The sequence below is a fragment of the Branchiostoma floridae genome, chromosome 2 (assembly GCF_000003815.2).
Source record: "Branchiostoma floridae strain S238N-H82 chromosome 2, Bfl_VNyyK, whole genome shotgun sequence".
Lineage (NCBI taxonomy): Eukaryota > Metazoa > Chordata > Leptocardii > Amphioxiformes > Branchiostomatidae > Branchiostoma > Branchiostoma floridae.
In genome coordinates this window covers 14,285,184-14,309,845 of record NC_049980.1, presented here as the reverse complement: position 1 = coordinate 14,309,845, position 24,662 = coordinate 14,285,184, and the positions used below count along the sequence as shown (strand labels likewise).

Here is a 24,662-nt window from a genome sequence, read left to right as displayed (position 1 = left end):
GAGGGGGGGTTTCTGTTATTATGCCTACACATATGAAAGATAATATCTCTAAAAGTATGATAAATCAGGATGAAATTATTTTAAATGTTATATATTATATAATATTGATATTCTTTTGATTAAAATCTTGGCTGTTTTGCACAGAAAATAGATAAAAATATTTCAAAAAATGATGTACCCTATTTCTGTTTGTGGCATGTTCCAAGTCGATCTCTTGCAAATTTACGATTTTATGAAATGAACGCTGTAGAACATTGCTAAGAAACATTTTCCTACTTCTGCTTCAAACAAGGATGACTTTGGAAGCTACACATGACACCCAACATATCATTTTCCTTCTAAAACCACAAAATTCCACAATAATATGGTCTTTTTACTGCTATGCCACGCCAGGTAAGACAGGATACAAATCCTTAAATATGATACCTTTTGGTCTGTCTTCGTGTCCTTCTTACCACATTTAAGTATTGATACAACATATTTCAATCAAAAACATTTTTTATGTGGGATGTATGAATGTTTTTGGCATATCTTTTTAAACTGGATAATTCATAGCACCCCTAGTTGCAGTTTGGTATGTTCCAGCATCGTAAGAATGACGTTATGTTGTGCGCAGAAAGGTTGCGCAGTGCACCAGTTTTCAAGCCGACGCCATGTTGGTGAGGTGGATTGACAAATACCTCGGATGAAACCCGCGATTTCCAGCACGGAATGGAAGCGTAACTTCACGTCTAACGGTTTACTTTTGCACCTACAGTTAAGTCTAGTCGGGCAGAAGTATTCTGGCTGGGGAGAAGCCACGGAAAACGGCGAACATGGCTCTCGAAAGCCTGTTCAGCAAACCCCCACCCTTGGTTAACAAAAATTGTGAACCAGACACACAAAACGAAGAATCTGAGCTCGCTGAGAAAGAAAGGTCGAGTACCACCCTTCGGGAATGTTGCTGTAGACGTAATTCTAACGATTTTTCGCCTTTTCTTCCCTTTCCAGGCTATTTGTTGCAGAATTTGATGTTATTCATTGTCTGAGAAGGTGATGTGAAGGTTGACATAAATTATGCAAATGAGGCTATTTTGGAACATCACTCTCTTTGTCACGTGACATGGGTAACCAGACACCCGATTGTTTCGGTGGTTGCAGGGACCAAGAACTGAAACCAGGGATTGAAACTAGAATGTCCCCTTCAAATCAAAATGGTGTGTCACGACCATTATCTTCAACATTTCCCAAATGCCATCAGCAGTTTTTAATGACTTGCAAAATGAGCATTTTGTAGGTCATTAGTTTTGCTGATGACCTGTGACTCATTTCCAGACAATGAATAACACAAACCCCAGGTATGGTTTTGGATGTAGCAGCAATTTTCACAGAAAAGGTTTGGGTTTCTTTAGACTTGGAAGGAAATACTGGAAGTGTTGCCATTTTCCATGGTCAGATACCCCATTCCACATACAAATATAGGGCTGCCTGCATGTAGTTTATGTGTACAGTACTTTAGCTGTCAAGTGATTACTCACCATTTCATCCCACCCACACGATAAACATATTTTGCATGGTGGATGCTTTTATTTTCTTACAAAAATCAAATCTGCAGGATCCATTGTTGTGCCTCCCTCCCACTGTGACCCAATGTGCTTTTATAATACATTGACCTACACTTGAACCTTTATTTTCAATGAAAAAGTGAATTCAAAGTTTTGCAACAATACATATAACGTTATAACTGTATGATTGGGTGTTAAGATGCACTTATGAAGTATGGTGAACAATACAGGTTTCTTTTTTTGGTGCCAATTTGTAGCCTAGGACTATATGTATGAGACATATCAGCAACATACTTGAAACAAAACTCAAAATCATCATCTGTCAACCCCTAAGTCCACACCAATTTAATTTCTTGGTTTACAGATTCGCTTGCTCCTATTTTTTTGAAAAAAAAAATGAGAATTACCACTCAGCAAATTTTCACCATTATTGAAGCCATTTACCAACTTTCTGGTGTAGCAAATTGGCCTTTATATTATAAGCTCCTTAAAATGTGGGTATTATTATTGCAGTTATATTTTTCAATCCTGAACAATGGAACGAACATAAAAACTGACACTACTTTTGTAATTTTCAACGAACAGGTGCTGTTACTGTACAGTAATAGTGGTTTTGTACTTTTTTCAAGCTGAAAACTTTTTATTCTTTATGTTTTGGATTAGCCCTTACCTTTACCCCAAACATTTTACAATTTTTATTTCGCCCTTTCACTCCATATTTTTTATGAAAAAATCCGTGAACCAAGAAATGAAATTGATGTGGCCTAAAGGTAAAATAAAAAGGCATCTAAACAGGTTCTAACAAATCAGAAAACAGCATCATGAAGTCCCTTTTCCAGTTTGAAGGCCATATCCCCCTAGGCACCAAGTAAATATGCCCCACCCTTTACCTCATAAGGGATTGGTTGATTTGGTGGAACACACAAAAGGTGAGCCCTTTAGTATTTTTTGCTGTTGATATAATGTAAAACTAGGTACATGTCTTTCATTTTTCATTTTAAACTCAAATGTCCACAAAATTGAACTGAATGAAAACATTACTGCTGCATGGGGTCAAAAGCCAAAGTTCAGTATTTGCATAAACAGCTGTTGCTGTTCTTACAATAAATAGACATGTGGTTGGTGATGAAACATCTTTCTCAATCTCTTTGAAATCTTCATTCAAAATACCACTTAGTATAGTAGTGGAATCTGAATAGGAAAGCCAACGCTTTTCAGCAATTAAATAACAAGATATCATTGGTAAAGTCCAGTAGCTTTACAGAATATTGCTAACCAGTTTCCCTCTCAATAGGAAAGCATACTTTTCAACAATTAGATAATAAAAAATCACCTGCTCAAACAATATTGCCAACCACTTAGTTTTGAAAACTAATAGAGCTTATTACACAAACTTTACACAAGTTGTATACACAGCCATCCCAGAAAGTTCAGATATACATGACTTTGTAGAGGGATGTCAATAACTCAATTAAATTGAAAAATACTATGACATGAATATAAAAATTACAACTGTCCCAGTTCTAGCCCTTGCAAAAGTGTATGAATAAAATGTAAAAGACCAATTTGATGCATACTAAGTCGTATTCTGGCAGAGATATGTGAGCTTCAAAATGGTTGTTCTTGATGCACATAGGAAATGGTGAAGTTAAAACTTTAAAGTGTTTTCACAACATAGCATTTGTAAACCTGCTTAAAAGGTTTGTAAACCGGCTTTTTACATTGGCACAACTGGCTCTGATATAAAATGCATTCAGTAACTATAATTTTTAAAGAAATTTGATTGAACTTCTACTGTGATGTTGATTCTGACTTCTGTCCCAGGTAGGGCTTTTTGAAATCTTTATGTCTGTAAATTGTTTAGGTACATGTCCAGACGTGAACATCCGGTGTACCTGTACATGTACCTCAACAAACTAAAGCATTAGTGGGCATCCCTTTTTTTACAGACAAGATGGGTTAATCCAGTCTGGAAGATGACAGTTTGAATAGTCTTCCCATTGAAAATCAAGAAAACTTACAAGTAGACTTGTTTTGAGACCTAGATTCTAATGTTAGTATTAAATTCTCATGCATAGTCTCAGCAGAGATGACAAAATTTGTCACTATAAAAACGATTGGCTACATGTACCTAACTTACAAATGATTCACCATACAGTGTTTAGGCCCAGAGGTGTACCATAACCACCTTACCTGTACCTTTGTTTTGTTTAGGCACACTTTTCCCCTTATGTACACATTGATCCCCAATGTCCTCATGCAATTTACACTCCACACAACAGACACACATCCTTCCCCATGGTTACTTCTATCATGACACGTAGCACAGGCACAACTTTAAAAGCCCCAAAAGAATAACACAAAATGGAACTGCATGGCTACTGTTGCAGGCTGCTCCATCCAATCCATACCTTATACACAATGCTCTTACCTTTCTATAACTGTAAGTGTATGCATGACAGCTAAGCCACATGTTTGATGTGAATGAAAACCCATTCTAAGATTATAGGGAGGCAAATATGTATTGTGTTGACAATCACATCTCAAACATAGAACATATTTATGTTTACCATGGTAATTCCACATAATCGCGTGCACCAGGTAAACACAAACTATTGACGAATGTTGAAAAGATCCGAAAATTATGCTCTGCTTTAGCAGAGCAGGTTTTTCTAGTTTTGCCTGTGTAGGGTTTTTAGTAGAAAATATACATAAAATTTGTGAGACAAAAATGAAGAAAATTTCAATTGAAGTGCATGGTTTATTACATGCCTTTATTTCTATGATCAAGCAGTGTTTGGCGTAGCATTTCTATTTAGATGTATATACGGGGTACTCGTCATGTGTCGTAATGTTACACAATAACACCACCCTCCTAGTGGGTTTTACTATCGATAAAGAGTTAGGTTAGCATGGCTACCATCCTCCCAAGTTACTCCTGGCTACCACTGATGGCTTGCGTAACATGGTAAGTGGGAGCCAGTGGTAACTATGGTACCCGAGCTAGAGCTAAATCACAAAGCTTGTCCTGATTATGCTTGTGTTCGAGTTGGCATGGGTGTGAATGTACAGGAAAAGCACAAGTCTTTGGCATCTTCTGATCTCAAGAATAGGCCCCTTTTCCACTAGATAGTAGACAGAGTGAGCAAAGTTGGATTTGTGTGAACCCTACTGATTTTGTAGTTGGTATATGACATGACATTTTGTAGTTGGTAACAGTAATATGACATGGAAGTATGATTTAGAGACAACAAACCGTTATTGAACAATCTGTCAAATTTTTGGTTGCTCATGGGATCAAATTTTTGGTTGCCTACTACATGGGTTTGCAGGCTGCATGGGGAAGGGATGGAACTTGACAAATTGGCCTGACGAATATCTGTGTAAAAGAAAACAAAGTATACTGATTAAACAGTCATGATTGAAATCCGATAGACCAATCCCAAAGCTCCACCCCCTGTTCGATCATGGTTCTATTTTGAAAACTTCAAGATACGTCAAAACAGCGCTTGAAGGACAGAACTGATGATACTGACTGACTTTGGTTTAGCTTTTTTGGCTCTGAAATTCTCTCAGGATTGGCGGAAGAAATGCACTGTCTTCTTTGTTGTAGGCTACATCCTCTGGGTACAGTTGTTTGAGGAGGGGGCTGATATAGTTGCTGTAAGGGTGTTATAATTTCAGTCAAAGTGGAAGGCGCCGCACAACATTACCTTGGGTGGTTAGGGCTGCCCAGTTTCTGACATGCGGTCAATGCACGTGTAAAGCAGGGTACGTATATCTGACAGGTTTTCCACTGCATTTGTTGCATGCATAATAGCTGCATGCATGCTCATGGCAATAAAAATAAGAAAGTTTGCTTGTACAGAACAGCAAATATAGGACCCTTCTACAAAGTCTGCATGTTCAGAGTCCTGACTCTTATACATATCCTGCTTTACACATGCATTCTGCCCACCAACAATGTAATGCCTATACAGTGGCTCTCCCGAACAAAACAACAAGTGGGTGTAGTCTTCAACAAAAAGGCATAGCATTTTTCTTTGGCTATTTCTGTCCTATTGGGGCTGCTCTTTAGCTGTTCGAAATAGGAATAGAATAGGGCATTCTATTTGTCCGGTATGGTGTTCCACGAAAACAGTCCATTTCATAAAATGACAATTGCCCCTGGTGTTCCAATCAGAACTCTGGCATTATTATATCATCATCATCATTATTATAGCTCAATCTGGTTTTTAGGTGGATATCAGATTGGTAAAATGACATTCTGCTGAACTGTACATGTATATTATTTAGTAACTGACATGAAATGAAGAACAAGTTACATTTTTTCCCCAACAGCAGACAAATGAACACAAGAACATATTTATAACAAATAAAAAAAAGCCATTTACCCCCTGAAAAATAAAAGCAAAAATCAAGTCCATCAAAAGAAGACATTCCCCTGTCCAAATTAATACACGTCATATTGTCCTGTACTAGATATCAGGACACCCAGATAATGATCTATATGTCTAGATTTTGTTCTGATGTTACCCTTCTCTTGAGTCTGACAATAGTTGGAAACACAATTGACATGAACTACTGAATGTTTACTGTAGAAGCATTACATCGAGGTCTTCCAAATGTACAGCATTTAGATTAGATTAAGTAATTTCCAACTTGCAGAAAAACCCTACTGCCCTTCTTCTAAACTTGAACTTGAAATTCAGTAGCCTCCAAATTCTAAACAAGTAGTACATTTTATTGTGTTTCTAGACTGTTACATATCAAGAATAAACTGTATACTAATGTGCAGCAGTACCTTAGATAAGTATGACACCTTACCGCAAATGTCTAGGTGCGCCTACTGCCAAAAGTTCAAGGCATAGCACCAACTTTGGTTACTATACATATACATGCACGCAGTGTTTGAGCTCTGCCACGCTAACATGAGCCCATAGCAGAAACAAGGGAAAGAAAAGCTACATTTAAAACACTGGTTATTGTGAACAAAGAGGCTTTTATTGAGGGCCTTGCTTCTGCGAGATATAGCAAGCAAATTTAATGCAATTTTGTCATAGCTGGCCCACTCTAATTCAGTATTAAGCATTGTTGGTAATTGGTTGCTTTATATCTATGTAGCTTATTTGTGTTGTCATGAATTCATTGCTAAGCATTGCTGACAAAATTATATTTATCACAAAACCAGGAACCCCAGATTGCCCCCAAATCACATTGGAATGCCCAGCAATTTATAAAACATAAAATGCAATTAGTCCCCATATCAAAACCAAGTGTGTACCATCTGAAAGAGGACGATGTATACACTGGACCACTTCTTGACTATGCAAAGTCCTTTATTACCATATATGTGTTATAGATTATTAATTTGTAAAGTAGAGGCTCAGCTAGGAGTTGCAATATATGGGGTCTATGATAGTTCCAGTACAATGACATTATGCCTTGTTGAATTTCAGGAGGAAAATGCAAGAAGCATGCCAAAAGACATCATTTGGAGACCATGGGAGTGATGAAGAGTCATCAGGAGAAGAAGGGGAGCTGGAGGAAGGAGAAGAGACAGAAAGTAGTGCAGCCTCCACAGGGGACACTGGACAGTCTTTTGATGGGGAAGGTTGTGAAATGCTTGATCGTGCCAAACACTCGTACGAAGGGGATGTACAGCTACAGTATGGAGAACTTGGTGAAGGCGGCTTTCATCAACCACACATGGGAGACAGTGATGGGTTAGCAGAGGAGATGTCACTACCCCAGGGTCATGTTGTACAGCCAATTGGAGGCCAGGAGGACTTTGCTCAGCCAATAGGAATGGAGGATGGCGAATTTGATGCAGACTTGTTGCAAAGTGACAACCAGATACAGGGTAGCAAAGTTGAAGATGTATCCAGCTCCCTTAACTTTGGTCAAGACCACTTTCAGGCTCAGCCGGAAGACTTCATTGACTTCTCACAAACTGCAGCTGATGGAGGTATAGCCGGACAGTTTGGTAATTACACTGTGGACAGTGGGGAGGACATTGTAGATAGCATTCTTAGGGAAGCAGCCAAGCCCCTTGCTTCAGAAGAGGTACAGGAGGGAGGGACACAATATAGGATTCAAGGACAGGGTCAAGGTTTTTCTGAGGATGATCAAAACATAGTTGTTAATGAGGGTGAGTATGAAGAAGAGGACCCACATAGTGGACATGATGATAGACATCATTCTTCAAGAAGATTAGTTGAAGAAGAAATAGGTCAGGATGATGGTGAATATGATGAAGATGATAATGTGGAACTGAATCCTGATGAAACAGTCACAGAAGAACACTACAAGGCCAATAGTCATGGAAGACAAGAGTACACTGATGATGCGTACAAGGAACATGGAACTGTGGAAGATGTTAGTGATGATGAAGGGGAGTATGTAGACCAGGGGGAAGAAGAAATGGATAAAGATAACAAGCCAGGAACAGATCATGAATTTGAGGAATCGCACGAGGAGGGTTCTGAGGAAGAGTCTTCAGAAGAAAGTGAAGAAGAAAAGATGGAAGAAGATGAAACTAAGGCAAGGTCCCCAGTTCAAAGTGAGGAAAGATCACAGGAAGCTCAAGATGAGGACCTGGAGGAGGGAGAACTGGAGGAGGGAGAGATTGATGATGATGATGATGAGCCGCAGGAAGCAGCCCCTCCTCCTGAGAAGAGGCAAAAGAAGGAGTCACGGAAAGAGAGGGCAGAAAGAAAGAAAGCAGAGAGAGCCGAAAAGAAGAAGAGGAAGGAGAGAGAAAGGTTGAAAAGGAAACGAGAAAAGGAAAAAAGAAGAGCAAAGAAAAGAAAGCACCAATTCAAAGCCACTGAAAAGGAGCAGGTAATAGTTTTAATAAGAAGAGTTGGGGCAGGGTCAATTGTACATCTACTTTGGGGTGTTCAGTAAGTTGCTACATGGCCCCATAAGCTTCTGTTGCTAGTTAGTTTCTTCACAGTGTGGATATACGTGTATTTTCAAGCTTACATGTAGTGCTTTGTGATGCTATTGAACATCTTTAAAGTGTGGTTTTGTTACATTATCAGTTAATGATGATCAACTATTGACACCTATGATTAGTTGAGAACAAACCTATCACGACCTCAAACTACCTATAAATATGTATCCATCATGTTAACTTTTAATGTATTCTGCAGCGGTCCAGATCTCGGTCTCCAGGCTTCTATGGCTCCAGTCCCTCCTACAGTGACCACAGCCACTACAGTGACTATGATGAGTTCAGCTATGGGAGACAAGGTGGTGCCAGCAGGAAGAGAAGGAGGTCCGGGTCACATCCTTACGACTCCCCATATGAAGAGGACTACTTTGACAACTATGAGGGATTTGGTAGGACTAGTTTTAGTTTGTTAAAAGCTGAAGTTGTGAGAGCATGTTTATATATGTAGTGTAATCTCTGACCCTGTTAATATCAGGATTAGCAAATCAAGATGGGGATTGCATGATTCTGATTTGCAAATCCTGGTATAAGAAGCCGCCTGAGGGAGATTTTTGAAGATATAGAGTAACCTCCCTTCTGATCTGTATTCTGGACAGTTCATACCAGGATTTGTGAATTGAGATCAATCCTTGTGCCTGGGTGAATCTCAGTCCACAAATCCTAGGATGATTGGTCTGCATGACTTTGTACATGTACATTTATTCCTGTGTTTCAATGTTAAAGGTACAAGCTGTTCAAATTCTGATTTCTCTGCAGGATTGTGGCAAGTGTTTACACTTATGGATCATGCTAGAGATGATATCTTCTTTGTTGTAGGTCGATCACCCCAGAAGGACAGTTTTGTCCCCAGGGGAGGCCGTGGAAGAGGCCGTGGGCGAGGGAGGGGCAGGGGGAGGGGTGCAGGTCCACCCCATGGCAGGGGCGGCAGTATGATGTCCATGCTGGAAGGTGATGACATGGACATCAACATAGCAGCTAATGAAGGGGTAAGGAACAATGTCCTGTTTTATCATTGATCTCATAAAAGGCCCCCTTTCTACCAGACAGTGATCACTGAGCCACAATGCAACATTCTACTTTCAAAACAATGGTGCCATTTTGGTTCTGATATCAGCTAGGGTCCCTTCAGGCCTAAAGAAATGGGCCAAAATCTTGTTTTTTGATCAATTGTGAAGGTCAATACTTTGCACTGTCTCATCCATTTAAGATTCCAAATACAGTTTCCAAGAAAAGGGCATCTACAGGCTCAGAACTTTGTAAAGGAGGACTCAGCGTATGATACTGACCTTTGCCCTGCAGGAAAGTTTTGCCGGCCATCACAGAGGTGGGCGTGGTGCGCATGGTGGCCCAGGCAGGGGGCGGGGCAACAGAGGGCGTGGCACCTTGGCAGGGCCACCAATGAAGATGCGGGGCAGGGGAAGACCCAGAGTGCTTTGCAAATTCTGGATGGAGGGAAGATGTGCCAAGGTAAGGAAGACTTGGGTTATCATGGCCATACCATGTCACGGGTCCTCGAGTTTATCTCATGGAAAGATCAATGTACATAAGCTGATTGTACTGGGCATCAAAATTAAGGTTAAGCACACATATATTGCTTAATTTTTAAAGACAACTGTGCAATAATGCATATCTGATCAGCTACCACTGTAAGTGCCATATACTGTCACATGCTGTAAAAAGTGTAATAGAAAAATGTTCACGGTCGTTTTGAGTTCGCAGTGAAGCATCCACCGCAAAACACTCGAACTTAAAACCACTGCAAATATTTCTGCATTTACAGTACAAAATTTACTGGCAGTTATTCTCCTTTAAGAATAAGCAATAATTGATACCAGTATTGATAGTTTGACAGCGTTATTATTTTGAGGATGGTAAATCATTTTAACCAATGCATTTGGCTCATGCAGAAACTACACTATGATAGTCAACATTTGTATGAACTAACTCTATTTACTGTTGTATTTGCCAAGGGACAAGATTGTACCTTCAGCCATGATGCCCAACCTTACAAAAAGCAAGAGATGTGCAAGTTCTACCTGCAGGGCTACTGTGCCAAAGGGGAGCAGTGTCTCTTCATACATGATATCCTTTTCCTAACATGAAACTTCATCCGTGTTGGTAAATAACATTGTAAAGGAAGACTGACCTTAACAAGACCAACACTTGCAAAAATTGGGACTTATCCAAATTTTTGGAAGACTGATATTTCTATCACTAAGTACATGTAGACAGCTCCATTCTGTGAAAATTTGGCCAAGTCCTTATTCTTCTACATGATGGTCTGGTAAAGTCTTCATTCATAATGATGTCCTTTTCACCTTAAAATGGAAATATGTTACTGTTGCCAGTTTGAATTTTTTTGTGCCTGTTTTGGATAGTTAACAAGCTATTTTAAGATAAAGTTCCATATTCTGCAAATTACATAAACTGAAAATGAGTCTAGGAACTGACTTGAGATGAATTGATGCATGTTTTTCAATTATAGGATTTTGAACGTGGCTTCCTTGACTATGTTTTTACGTTCATTCCCTTGCAAGTTTTACCACACGGGTAAGCCCTGCTATCAGGATGAAAACTGTCGCTTCTCCCATGATCCTCTGACTGAGGAGACCAAGGCACTGCTTGACAAGGTACAGTAAACCATGGAACTTTTGTGACGATTTTAGTGTCACATTTTTTGCAGTAGGTAAAGTAGCCAAAGCCTTTTGAGGCCAAAGGGGCAGTGAGTTGTTATCCACTATGTCAATACTATAGGGCACAGTATTGGAAGATGGAGCCAATCCTTTTCCTTCAACTGCCTTTTACTTCCCCAACAAAAGTCAGGTATCAATTCTTACATCAGGACACAATGTCTAGCCAGGAATACCAACAATGAACCTGTGACCTCTAGCTCTTGTGTCCACTTGGCTGTTTATTGTTACTAATCTCTAAAACTCTGCTTGTTCTTTATGCACAGTACCTTGCAAGAGAGCAGGAAGACCAGGAGCTGAGACGACAGGAACAGGAGCAGCAACAACAGGACAACGAGCAAGAGGACCAACTGCCTCCTCCGCCTCCCATCATGCAACAGGAGCCCTACCGTGGTCCCATGCCTCCGCCCAAGGGTGTGGGCCTCCTCCCCACCCCCAACATTCCTCCTGACCCCCATGCCAACGACCCCAAACCTAAAATTCCCTCGCTGTTCGAAATAAAAGTGGAGCCACCAAAGAAACTTATGTAAGTACAGTTATAAGGCTGGCATACAAGTTCTTGTTTGTGGTCTGTCATAAATAGAAATCTTGAAATGTTTTCAGTAGTTTCATTTTCGTAGTTTTTGCAGTGACCTCTCCACCAGGAATTCATAACATCGCTTTCAATGTATTACTTCTGCACTACAGGATTGTTTCCACGACAAACTTGGAACTATGCGAAACCTCCTTTCCCCTTGTACCACGGAATTAAGTAAAAAATAAATCAATAATTATTGACAGTAGTTGGAATGAAACTTTAAATAAAACAAATGTATTTTCAGGCACCGTTTCTTTGGTGAAGCTGTGTCGCCAACAAAGCAGGGTCCTCCCCCAGGTCTCCCCATGGAAGCTGTCCCCGGCCCCAGTAGCCTGGATGTACATGCACAGCAGACGGCAGGCTTCTACCAGGCCTTCTACTCCCAACAGGGAGGGGCAGAGTCTCCTCATGACAACGAGGGATGGAATGAAGAAGATATAAAGCCAATCAGTAGGTTTCTTTTACAGTTTGGTCAGCCTTGCCTTACTTTATATTGCTTTGCATGGATTGTTAATGAATACTATCAATCCCTTACTTCACAATACTATCACTTAAGGATGTGTACCTTGACAAGACATCAGGTAAAGGCACAGATACTGGTCAAAAGGTTTAGGCACTGGTACTTTACCAAAAGGATTAAGTTTTCATGGTACTGCACTGTTACTTGGGTACTGGTACACATCCTTACTATCACTCACTTACTTCGTCAATGCTTGACTAACAGTGATTGCAGTGTGTGTAAATGTTGATGGCATTGATTGATCCTCCATGTGTAACCTTGTCAATGTGCTTATTGCTGCCCTCTCCACTTCACTTAACCAGCTGATGATGGGAAAGTTGAGACTGAAGATGCTAGTGATCATGCAAAAGGTAGATGTGACATTCATTTGAGCATGATCAGTATTCTTTGTTGTTCTTAGTAGTATTTGACAGTTGATGTGGCATAAGGAAATTGTTAGGATGGGTGTTTTTTTAACCTTTCCACTAGCGGGCAATCACTAAGTGACAGTATAGCTACAAAGTTCCTGTGAAAATGAATGAATTTACAGTAATCTAATACTTTGGTAGACATTATGAGGGTGTAGAGGTGGTCATGATATTATTTTATCATAGTATAGGGTGGCACATAGTCTGGCACCACATTTATAATTAGCAAGCTTGAAGCATACCACCTACAATGTACACATACACAGTGTATGCCTACTGATGTAATATTGTTGCTCCTCTGACATGCTTACTCTGATAGAGGATGCAAGTAAAGAGGAGTCAGAGATTGAAGGTGGGTGTTCATGTTTAGAAAAGTAGTCAGACCTTGTAGCATAAGCTTCAGAACATTGAAGAAAACTGGTGGTATTATGTATATCAGGTGAAGGGAAACTTAGCCAAGGAAATCATTGTTGTGTTTCCAGATATGTAACTTACGGTACTGAAAAACTTAAACTTGAGCATGTTCCTAGGGTTGGTTGCGTAGCCGGAAACACAACATTTTTTCCAAGGCAGAAATGAAAGAAAAAATTCTAAAAGGACAACATCTTGATGATATTTTTGTGTGCCCACAGATGGGATGGAGCAGCATCAACCACCTCAGCTGGAACAAAGTCACCAGCCTGCGGAAGAAGCCAAGCAAACAGAAGAGGAGGACAAGGGTGGGGAAACAACAGAGACTGCACCAGAGGAGTCATCTGCGAAGGAAAGCGAGAGTGACACTGAAGGCAAAAAGTAAGTGCAAGTTATCCTAATGCCACAGTCACACAGCAGGAAAACCAAACAGCCAATGAGTCTGCAAGCTTTAAATGACATTTTGGACAATATGCCCAGTGATCTCTCACTCATCAAGCAAATTTTAGGAGACCGGCTGATGTTCACAGGTTCCTGTGCCCTGTGCATTGTGATGGGGTAGATTTTCAAGTAAAAAATACACTCTATGGTGTTTTCTTTTAATTCATCTACCCTTTGGCGATCAACCGAATATTGCTGGAGCTTGTCAACTTTGAGGCATGGGCTTTACTCATATACCGTACTGTGACTAAGCTTTCAGACAATCTTGTTTTGATGTTTTGATAAAATGAAATTTTTTAAATCTATTTGCTTGAAAGGTTGGACCTTGTTGGTGGCCCTGACCTGAGCCACATGCCACACAGACAGCGGGCACTCTTCCTCCGCATCCAGCAAAAGCAGCATCAGGAGTCTCTAGACAACGAGGGCAAGTCTGAGGAGAATAAAAAAGGTAACATGAGATTGCATGACATACCAAGAAGCTGTACAAATTATACTTCTTAAGCTATTTTAAAGTCTTCTGTACCTTCAACTCTGTAAATGGTTGTTGTCTTACAGAAGAGAAACAAGAGGATGACTGGTACTCGAGTGAGGAGGAAGATGATAGGGAAGGAGATGAGACAAGCCAGCCACTAACCAATATTCTACGGACTCTTCGTGAGCAGGCAAGCACACAGCCAGCTTCAAACCAAGGTGAGCAAGTTATGTTTTTTTAAACTTAGGTCATAACAATTTGATAGTAGGATACCCCAAAACTGATGCAAGCATGCTATAAAATTTAATAATTGGCCAGCCACCCAAGAAAGTTGGTTCAGGCTTTATTACAAATTTAAATCTATAATACATATTGAATAAGTTGTCACTGCTCTAGGTGGCAACTGGCCATCAGCTGGTGGAGGCTCCAGGCCACGCAGTGTGTGGGGAGAGGATAAACAGGAGCAGGCACAGAACCATGATGTGCCCCTGTCCCAGCCACCACCGGAGAACTGGCCTGCTGACCGACGGGTCAGGCTGCAGGGTCTACCACAGGGCACACCGGCACAGAACTGGCCGAGGACAGCAGCAGCCCCTGAGGCACAGGTACATGTGCATTGTGCTTACAGGCTTCTTTAGTAGTCTTGTATAATGCTGTGTACTTAAACATAAGTTTAGGTACTATACAGGTTAACTCAACTATCTGTAAGCTATACATGTAGCCAGCTATCTTTTGTATTGATAATGTTGTGTGTAGGGATTTACATGTATGAATCTCAGAACAAGTTTCCTTAAAATTATCAACTGCAAGATTGGTATCTACTAACAGACCTTGTTAGTAGTCTGCCGCTGAGTTTTTTGTATGGATGAATGAATTATGGCTTGATTTTCTGCTATAGGTAGGAAAGACTCTCTGCAGTAATGTGATGATATGATAATTGCTGTATCTTTGTGATATACCAGGTACCCAATCAAGGTGGGCTGGCTTGGCCATCAGATCCAAGAAGGGCGAGGGATCCACGTGCACAGTCACAGGACCCACGCTCCCGATCATCGGACCCGAGATTGCAGCCACAAGCAAATAACAAAATGTTGGATCCCAGAACGCTGTCACGGGATGAAGGTGGGAGAGACTATTACTTGTCCATTATGGCCCACATTCTTTAGACAATTTCTATGTATGCCACTTTCATAATGTGTTGGACAGCATACTGGATACAATGTAAATGCATTGTAGGTTATGAGCTTCCTGGTTTAAAAAGGACACAAAATGCTGAATAGTTGTTTTTGGTTTTTGTTGAATGTTGGAGAGTGTACTGATTAAGCACATATCATTGCAGATTTTGAGGAACCCGATGAGCCCACTACCCCAATGACTCCCACCACGCCTGGTGGTGGTCACCGGCTCCTGTCCCAACCAGCCATCATCCCACTGGAGCCTCATTCTCTCCAGATGGACCCTCGACTGTCCAACATGAACCACCAACCACGACAGGTGGTTCTGGAACAGCTGGCTCGATATGGCCAGGCTGGTGGTCAGCCTGACTCCAGATTGAGCCGGCCAGTGCAGTCTGACCCCAGGCTCGTGCGCAGCCAGTCTGACCCAAGACTACAGAATGGGCAGGCGGGGAAGCAACAGGACCCCAGAGCACGAGGCGGTATTCAGCAGGGTCCTGACCAGTCTGTGAGCCAGATGGAACAGAGCCATCAACCCGTGCCAAACCATAGGGGTGAAGAGGACGTTGGACCACAGAGAGGTCCAAGGTTAGAGCATGCCTTTGGCAGGCAAGGTCTGAGACAGCAAGGGCCCAATCACAGTCCGCCTCAGTTTCCTGGTAACCAAGGAGGACCACGGCCCCCGGCGAGTCAGACTTTCCCAGGAAACCAGGGCGGGCCACCATTCCAGAGTAACCAGGGAAGGGAACGGTTTCCTGGACATCAAGGTCAGGCTGCTCCTCCCAGCCAAGGGGGGGCTCGATTTCCTGGAGGTCGAGGTGGGGCTCAGTTTCCTGGAAATCAAGGCGGGGCTCAGTTTCCTGGAAGTCAAGGTGGGGCTCGATTTCCTGGCATACAGGGTACAGGGCAGTTCCCTGGCAACCAGTCTTTGGGACAGTTTGGCAACAACCAGAGCCGTCCCCCGTTTTTAGGTGGTCAAGCTGCCCAGTTGGCCCGGTCTGACCCACGGCTTGCGCGTCAAGGCAGTGACCCACAACCGTTACAGAAACCTGCCGGAGACCCTCGTCTCCAGAGGAAAGGATCTCTTCCTGCACAGCCTTCAACCAACAAGGCAATGGATCCTCGGCTGGCACGCCTGCAGGGGGCACCAGACCCCAGGCTGCAGAGACAGGTATCACGAGAGAAGGGACATGATCCTCGCTTAGCACGGCAAGGAAGACTCCCACCCGAACAAACTGGTGAGCCTACGATTAATGCTTCCACAGAGAAGCCTGCAGAAAAGCCTGAACCGGCCAAATTGGCTCCCTACGATCCCAGACTGTTGTCTGGTAGTTTGAAGTCAAATTCTGGAGCCAAGCCAGCTAATAACCCTCCAAGCTTACCTCCCTACGACCCAAGAGCAATGAACAAAACAAGCAGTAGCGGACCCGCCACAAGTGGTGGTACTTCTCAACGCAAGTTTGTCATTCCGAAGGCAGCTAACACGGGGGAGAGCCAGGCCCGCATGACACGACAAGGACTGGACCGCGGACAACATGTAGGTAGCACAGGAACACAAGGAGATAACACTGCCAAGTATAACGCATACAACCGTCCCCGCCCTAGACCCGCTGTTCCAACTGTCACTACGTCGGGTGCTATGGCGCCAATGGCTAGTAGTGTGCCGTCCGCGACTATTCCCACACCAGTCATCTCCATGTATGGTAGTGCTAGGCCACCCAACAACCCACAAGGACCTGCTTCAAACAGACCTAATCAGTCAAAAGATGAGTCCCTTAAGGATGTTTTCAAAACATTTGATCCAACGGCTTCTCCATTTGGCATGTAGGTTAAGCTTCCCAGTGAAAGTAACAAGTCATGTCTTATGTGATACATACAATGAATATGTGCTTATAGATATATACATGTATGCAGTCAACAGTCATGAACACATATAACTTCTCAAAGAGTGTATACTTTACAGTAATGTTGATACCAGCTGTCATGGGTGTCATTAATGTTGTTTCATGTATGACTTAATATTACCTAAGTACAGCGATGGTTACTATCCGCATCAGAGATTTGCCAAGATTTTCTCACAATCCTCAAATGTAGGGTCTAAAGCATGTGAAAAAGTGTCTAATTTGTCTGAAAATGGACCAAATTGTAATTGTAAGATATACTGTATTTTGGGCCCATTGTTGTCACGAAGCAGTTTCCACCTATAGTTATATGATCTCCAGGCAGATCTATCCAGACAGTATCCACCTGGCCAAACAACATCCAATGGCCCACCAGGCTGGATACTGTCTGCCACACTCAGATTTGTTTGGAGATTACTATAATTATACACATTTAGTTAGTATCTCATTATGTAACAGGAGTGAGAATCCAGGGTCTTGACTGTACCAAAATGTACATAACTCGTTTTAGATACCCACACACGTCACTCCGGCCCTAAATACAACCTGCAAAAGTAATGGCATTGTCAGTGGTACTGTTCTTGTCTTATGAGAATGTACATGTAACTGTAGCAACACATTTTCTTGAATATTTCTACAAGTGTTTAACCTGCTGAAGTGCAGACAACAAGACATCCACTAACTCTCACTGTTAGAACAATCATAGGCCAAATCTTGAGTATTTTGTCGAAATGTAAGGATGTTACAGTATGTGAGGTCTAATAGTTACAAATCATTTCAGCATACTTCCAACTTCAATGTAGCATTTGATAAACTATATATACTTTGTCTACTTTAAATGTATGTCGTGCAGTGTATAATATAATGCTTTTTACTACATGTAACAGCTCTTTCTATGTCTTCCTCTTCCAGACTGTTTGTGTATTACACACTGTTTTATATTCTGCTATTTATAGAATGTGTGATGTCAAATTAATGTTTGTGCATTATTTGTTATTCTATCAGAAGCCCGGAATGTCTCCCATAGTTGGAAATGATTTATATAAAGCATATTGCTCACTACTGTGATGTTTTGATTGACGTTTTCTTGAATGTCAGTTGATATGCTCTCTCCATGTTTGTAACGACACTGCCCTTTATCCATATTTCATGTTAGTCATGGCTCTTGAAATTACAAAATATGAGAAGCCAGGATTGTCAAAGTATATGTACAATAGCTATTACATTTGTGAATATTTTGTGTATTATTTGATGTTTTCAAAATATAGTATTCACTGCCCAAAGTGCATTTATAGTTACCTATTCTTTCTGCGCAGTGATTGACTCATCCATATGAAGCTATGGGGTGGTGCCTGGAGTCGCGCGAAGATGTGATACATATAACATTCCCCAGACTGAGTGGGTGGGTGGGTAGGCGGGCGAAAAAGAAAAACTGCACTCCATCGTGCCTACCTCTTTTCCCTTGTCCCACTCCTTCTATCCCATGTTCACGTCTTCGACGGATTCCAGGCTGTGCGGATGAGTCCGTCAAACTGCATGTGAATAGTCTATCCTGCCTTTATATGGGATTGGGTCTTCGCCTAATATAGGCATCGCCAATCACAGCGCAGGAAAGATAGTTACCTATTCTTTCTGCGCAGTGATTGACTCATCCATATGAAGCTATGGGGTGGTGCCTTCCGTCGCGCCTCTTCTTTTTAGTATCATTACCTGAGTTGCGTGGCATCCAAGCTTCTTGGTGCGTGTGTGGGTTCTAGGAGACCAACCGCTGACTCCACGCTAATAGGGAACGCGTGCGGTGTATACTCAAGGACGACAGTGGACGCATAGTCAACATACTCAACATAGTCTATTGACAACTTCTTATGGAACCGTTCCATGATGGTAAACAACCAGCACCACACAGTGCGTGACGTAACCACTAGCGGACTCTACCACTTATAGGGGTGGTGGTCCAGACCTACCATAACAATCACTATACAATATTGGCGCTACTATTCTTCCTTCTTACATATGCATACCTCCTACTATTCCTAATCTCATCCTAACTTTCCTTCACTCCATCGTTCATAAATATCCATACCTCCTACTATCCCCAATCTCATCTTAACCTTCCTTGACTCTATCGTTCTCTCCCACTCTCATCCTTACTTCTCCCACTCTCATCCGCCAAGTTCTTCACACCATCATTCTCTATTCCTTTCTACCCCAACCTCCATTCATTATTCTTTTATTCGTGTCCTGCTTATCGGAAGTGAATCAACTACAATAAAACTAATGTGCAGTCTAATACTTTTTATTTCCTGCATCGCCGGCGGTCCTCTTCTAAAAACTACTAGAAGTGTCCTCTGTCAGATGTTGCAAACTCCAAATATACTTCCAACCCCATAAATAGAATAGACACGGTACGTAACAATGGTCTATTATCGCAGCAGATGTAACTTTCGTATAACGGATCTCTCCAAATTCGACGTACACAAATGGCCCAGACATATTGCAAGAATAAATACCCAATATAATCCCATTTCTCCCTATCAGAACTCGGGTATAAACAAAAAAATGTCGACATTCGGTTTCAAATATTTGTTTCAACTGCCGTTTAGCAAACCAAGCTACGTCACATACATTGGGATAATTGTATCTAAACAAAAAATCTGTATTGAAGTGTTAGAGTCCTCCTCACTTCTGTTCTAGCTTTTCACTGATAACAACCTCTCTGGAAAATCCACTAACCCTTGAATTGATACATACTTGACGAAACCAGTTTTGGCCAATGCCGTTTTGCGCTGGGTAGCCAACCCTATATTACTAGGTCTAGGTTGGAAAGCATATGTGATAAATTGAAGACATTCTATATTATGTGCAGCAAAACCTTCATGTCTTCTATAAATAAGCCTTAACCCTGTGTGTGCCAATAAAGGCTGACAGTTAGAAAGTAAGCAGTGACCTTTTAATACTGGCTATATTAACCTGAAACTTTTATAGCGTCATCTTTGGACTCATTACAGCTAAACATGTCAGATCTACCTACGAAACAAAATTAGACTTTGGCCTAAATGTTTCGATAAAACGACAAAATAACTGCTGCCTTTTAACTTTCGTGCCTCGTCAAGTTATCAACAAATTACTACCCAAGATACACGAACCTGTATTTATCCATGGCAATTTATATTAAACATGCTCCTTTTCAAATTACTTATAAACCATAAGCGCTGGAACGTACTACCAAGTAAAGAAAATGGAGACAGACGAAAACAGCAAACCGATTTAATAACTAGTTGTTTCTCAACATTACAACGAAAACATGTCACTTCCTGGACAACTTCTGACGTTGATGTGTTCTAATTAAAAACAAGCAAATACAGTGGTCATCCCTACAGTGAACTCTATGACAGTATAGATGTTCTTTTTTTTTTTACGAAGAAAGCGTTTAACAGACGCCCTCTAACATATTCTGTTACTTTAAGGCAAAATGGAAGTTCAGGTCACAATTCGAACGTACGAGAGAGTAAAAAAATTCTGGGGCTGTTGTCTCTCTGTTTCTGAATTTTAAGTCTGGTTTTAAACTTCTTGATCCCTTTGCTTGGCCACCATCCCTGCCTGTACGCCGTCCTCCCATATGGTTTGCTGCGTGTACTTCTCAGCTGGCTGGTGGGTCTAAGTTGCTGAACTTGAGGTGGTATTTTCAGACGTCCTCGCATCACACCCACGCGCCTTGTACTGAATGCTTCCTGTAACATATTTATCATATTGCATGTCCTTCGGGATGAAGGTATCCTTTCTCTTGAGTCTTGAAAACCTGTACCACCTAACGAATACGTCGTTGGTTACGAATGTTCTACGACAATGTTGCTCTGTGTCTTGTACTTCAAAGAAAACGTACGTGTACCAAGAATCATAGCGATACAATAGCGTGTTGAAAAACGAACGAATGATACTCGTAATTAGTTCAAACTCCTTGCAGTTATACGTATATAAGTGCCAACTTTTAATCTTGTGCTGTCCGTCCTAATACTATCCACGACGTACTATTCTCTACATTGCACACCGTAATCTTCACAATTGTCGGCCTCGACTTCAGTGCTTCTGTAGATATTTTCTCAATCGCGTTAAAAACTGCTTGCCGTTCTCGTTATCTACACGGGGTCCATCAACAATCTGCAATGCCACAAATCTCACCAAAGTATCGGACAGTCTCGGTATGTACCATCACGAAGTTAACCAAAACCTGTCGTAGTCAGCCAGCCAAACTGTACTATTCTCATTTCCTACATGTGGCTGCCCTGTCGCACGACCAACTATATCAGCCTAGAGTTGTCCCTCGACTTGTCAAGTAACAAACCGAACGAAAACCAAGTCCTGTTATCAGCCTGAAGCTGTCCAATAACTAATAGTACGGCTCCATAGCACACAAAAATTGTCCTTCAGTCTTAAACTCCACCTGTGGTTGTCCCACAACTTGTCGCATAACAAACAAAATAAAAAACTGTCCGCCAGCCATGTTACCTACCTAGGCTTGTCTAAACAACCTGTCGTGCGACCAACCACTAACACCTGGGTAACAAATTTGTAACAACGTATCGTGCGATAACAGAAAACTGTCTAACAGTCTCTTTACTTCTCTAGTCCAAAAACTTTCCAACAGTCTTGCTGCTTACCTGGGGTTACTCAACAATCTGTCGTACAACAACACACAAAACTATCTAACAGCCTTTTTAATTCTCTGAGGTTGCCTAACAACCTGTCACACGACAACAACAAACAAAAATGTCCAACAGTTTTGCTGCTTACCTGGGGTTGCTAAACAATGTATCGTACGACAACCCACAAAACTGCCTAACAGCCTTTTTACTTCTCTGGGGTTGTCTAACAACCTGTCGCACGACAACAACAAACAAAAAATGTCCAACAGTCTTGTTGGCTTCCTGGAGTTGCTCAACAATCTGCCGTACGACAGCACAGCGTCACAAAACTGTCGAGCAGCCTTTTTACTTCTCTGGGGTTATCTAACCAACCTGTCGCACGACAACAACAAACAAAACTGTCCAACAGTCTTGTTACCTACCCGGGGTTGTCCAACAACCTGTCATACGACAACAGCAAACAAAAAACTGTCGTACACTGTTGTTACTCTACCTGGCGTTGTCTCACTGCCTGTCGCACGACAACAAACCAAACTGTCCAACAGTCCTGTTGCCTGCCTGGTGCTGTCCCACTGCCTGTCGCACGACAACAAACCAAACTGTCCAACAGTCTTGTTACTTGCCTGGTGCTGTCCCACAGCCTGTCGTACATCAACCAACCAAACTGTCCAACAGTCTTGTTACCTGGTTGGTGCTGTCCCACAACCCGCCGTACATCAACAAACCAAACTGTTCAACAGCCTTGTTACCTGCCTAGTGCTGTCCCACAGCCTATCGTACATCAACGAACCAAACTGTCCAACAGTCCTGTTACTTGCCTGGTGCTGTCCCACAGCTTGTCGTACATCAACGAACCAAACTGCCCAACAGTCCTGTTACTTGCCTGGTGTTGTCCCACAACCTGTCGTACATCAACAAACCAACTGTCCGACAGTCCTGTTACTTGCCTGGTGCCGTCCCACAGCCTGTCGTACATCAACAAACAAAACTGTCCAACAGTCTTGTTACCTGCCTGGTGCTGTCCCACAGCCTGTCGTACATCAACAAACAAAACTGTCCAACAGTCCTGTTACTTGCCTGGTGCCGTCCCACAGCCTGTCGTACATCAACAAATCAAACTGTCCAACAGTCTTGTTACTTGCCTGGTGTTGTCCCACAACCTGTCGTACATCAACAAACAAAACTGTCCAACAGTCCTGTTACCTGCCTGGTGCTATCCCACAACCCGTCGTCCATCCACAAACAAAACTATCCAATAGTCTTGTACACTTACCTGGGGTTGTCCAACAACCTGTCGCATGACAACTACAAACAAAACTGTCCAACAGTCTTGTTACTTACCTGGGGTTGTCCAACAACCTGTCGCATGACAACAACAACAAAACTTTCCAGCAGTCTTGTTATCTCTCTGGGGTTGTTTACAGCATGTCGTACGACAACAGCAAACAAAAACTGTCCAACAGTTCAATTGTCCAACAAACTATTGCATGACACCAACCAGACAAAAAACTGCAAACACTTTTTTTTTTTCTACCTAGGGTTGTCCAAGAACCTGTCAAGCGAGAAACCCAACAAAAAGCAAATCGGCTCATAAACAAAAATCAAATCACCTGAAATCTCGCTACAAACTCGAGGTTGTCTGCCGACCTGACGAGCAACAAGATAACAACCTCTAGCTGAGATATAGGACACACCTTAGGAAAACTGCCGCAATGGTTGACAGCTGTCCGAGCGTCTTGAGGCCTGGTCCCTCAGCTTTTCGGGTTGCTGAATGCTGGCTGGTCCACAAAATGCAATGCCCAGAATCGCCGAACCTAACTTCAAAATTAAACAAAGCAAATATACAGAAAAAAACAAAGGAAAATACGTAAAATAAGGCAATACGTTCGACTCATACAACAACAACAAACGTGATAGGCAGACAAAAAACTATACCAAATACTGTCTAAAGGCTTTCAAACAACGTAACTCACCCATAGAGCTACCAGTGATAAGTTGAAGCCTCCGACTCTTTCTTGATAAAAAAAGGTCGGGCTCTGCTCCGAGCGTGCGGAAACTGGAACAACGTTGTACCGCTTCATAAAGGCTCCTATGGCGAAAAGACGGGGTAAACGGCAGCCCTAGCGGTGGCTCAGCTGTATCAACATACCTAACTCAAATGAGACAACACAAAATTAATTATACCAAGCCTATTTTACCAAATAGAATCACTCACACCTGCGCACGCGAAACATGTGCGATGCGCAAACATATGCAAATTACGAGTCGCTAAACGAAATGAACGACAGAATAGTTGCTGACCAACAAAACACACCATAATCATACAAAAGGGGAAAAACAGGAAAATAAAATCATGAAGGAACAAGAAAGAAAACAGCCGAGGGATCCACTAGAAAAAACAGCCAACGTAGGAAGACAAATCAAAATGGAAAATTCCACAAGACGCCAAAAATGGCGGCGAGCTCAAAACCTTGCGTACCTGCTTGGCTTGTAAATCCTACGCCCGTAGGAAACTACTCTATCTTCTCTGTCGTCGGCAAGTTTCCCTACCCGTTCCCAGAAGGTCGTAGATATCGCAGACTTGTCCTGGTGAGTCTCACTGTCAAAAACAGTGTTACTGGTGCTCTGCTATGGAACGTCCGGCTCATTCACAAGGCTGCTGCGTCAGTCATGCTGGGGTCGGCCGTGCCGGCGGTGTCACTTGCCTTCTCCGTCGACGTCCTTTCAGACAGTACTGCATATACCTGTGATGTCTAACAAACGCCCAAAATAAGCGTCTATTCTCGCAGTGAGGCATGCTTTCTTCCATAACCCATACATAATGCCCGGCACGCCAGTGTCTGCGAGAAGAACGGACCTCAGCATGACAAAGAGCGATACACGTGCAAAACGCAGACAACTCACATTCGTCCCTACACAGCAA

The 24,662-nt window shown here is 42.1% G+C and overlaps 1 protein-coding gene and 1 long non-coding RNA gene across 6 annotated transcripts; one reads left to right on the top strand and one right to left on the bottom strand.

The window, feature by feature from the left end:
• The first annotated feature begins 218 nt into the window (after window positions 1-218).
• LOC118408060 (zinc finger CCCH domain-containing protein 4-like) lies at window positions 219-18,382 on the top strand. Of its 5 annotated transcripts, XM_035808688.1 has the most exons (18): window positions 600-916; window positions 7,004-8,387; window positions 8,702-8,891; window positions 9,319-9,488; window positions 9,802-9,969; window positions 10,473-10,584; window positions 11,023-11,132; window positions 11,459-11,718; window positions 12,014-12,219; window positions 12,592-12,639; window positions 13,016-13,048; window positions 13,329-13,488; window positions 13,866-13,996; window positions 14,104-14,238; window positions 14,417-14,625; window positions 14,983-15,142; window positions 15,360-17,056; window positions 17,133-18,382. In XM_035808688.1, the coding sequence occupies exons 1-17, from the start codon at window positions 816-818 to the stop codon at window positions 17,021-17,023; spliced, it is 5,241 nt and encodes a 1,746-aa protein (XP_035664581.1). In that variant the 5' UTR covers window positions 600-815; the 3' UTR covers window positions 17,024-17,056; window positions 17,133-18,382. The 5 variants fall into 5 exon arrangements, with proteins under 5 accessions (XP_035664596.1, XP_035664581.1, XP_035664574.1 ...); XM_035808703.1 differs by lacking the exon at window positions 600-916 and adding an exon at window positions 219-393 and having other exon boundaries at window positions 15,360-18,382; XM_035808681.1 differs by having other exon boundaries at window positions 15,360-18,382.
• A 4,904-nt stretch (window positions 18,383-23,286) lies between these two features.
• LOC118408171 lies at window positions 23,287-24,032 on the bottom strand. The gene is made up of 2 exons (XR_004830266.1): window positions 23,713-24,032; window positions 23,287-23,557 (listed from the first exon to the last, which is right to left on the bottom strand). It is a non-coding gene; the product is annotated as an uncharacterized LOC118408171 (long non-coding RNA).
• Between the last annotated feature and the right edge of the window lie 630 nt (window positions 24,033-24,662).

Coding starts and splice junctions, on each gene's coding strand:
- LOC118408060 (XM_035808688.1), top strand. CDS start 816: ATGGCTCTCGAAAGCCTGTTCAGCAAACCCCCACCCTTGGTTAACAAA. Junction 11,719..12,013: donor GAGCCACCAAAGAAACTTAT/GTAAGTACAGTT, acceptor ATGTATTTTCAG/GCACCGTTTCTTTGGTGAAG. Junction 13,489..13,865: donor AGTGACACTGAAGGCAAAAA/GTAAGTGCAAGT, acceptor TTTGCTTGAAAG/GTTGGACCTTGTTGGTGGCC.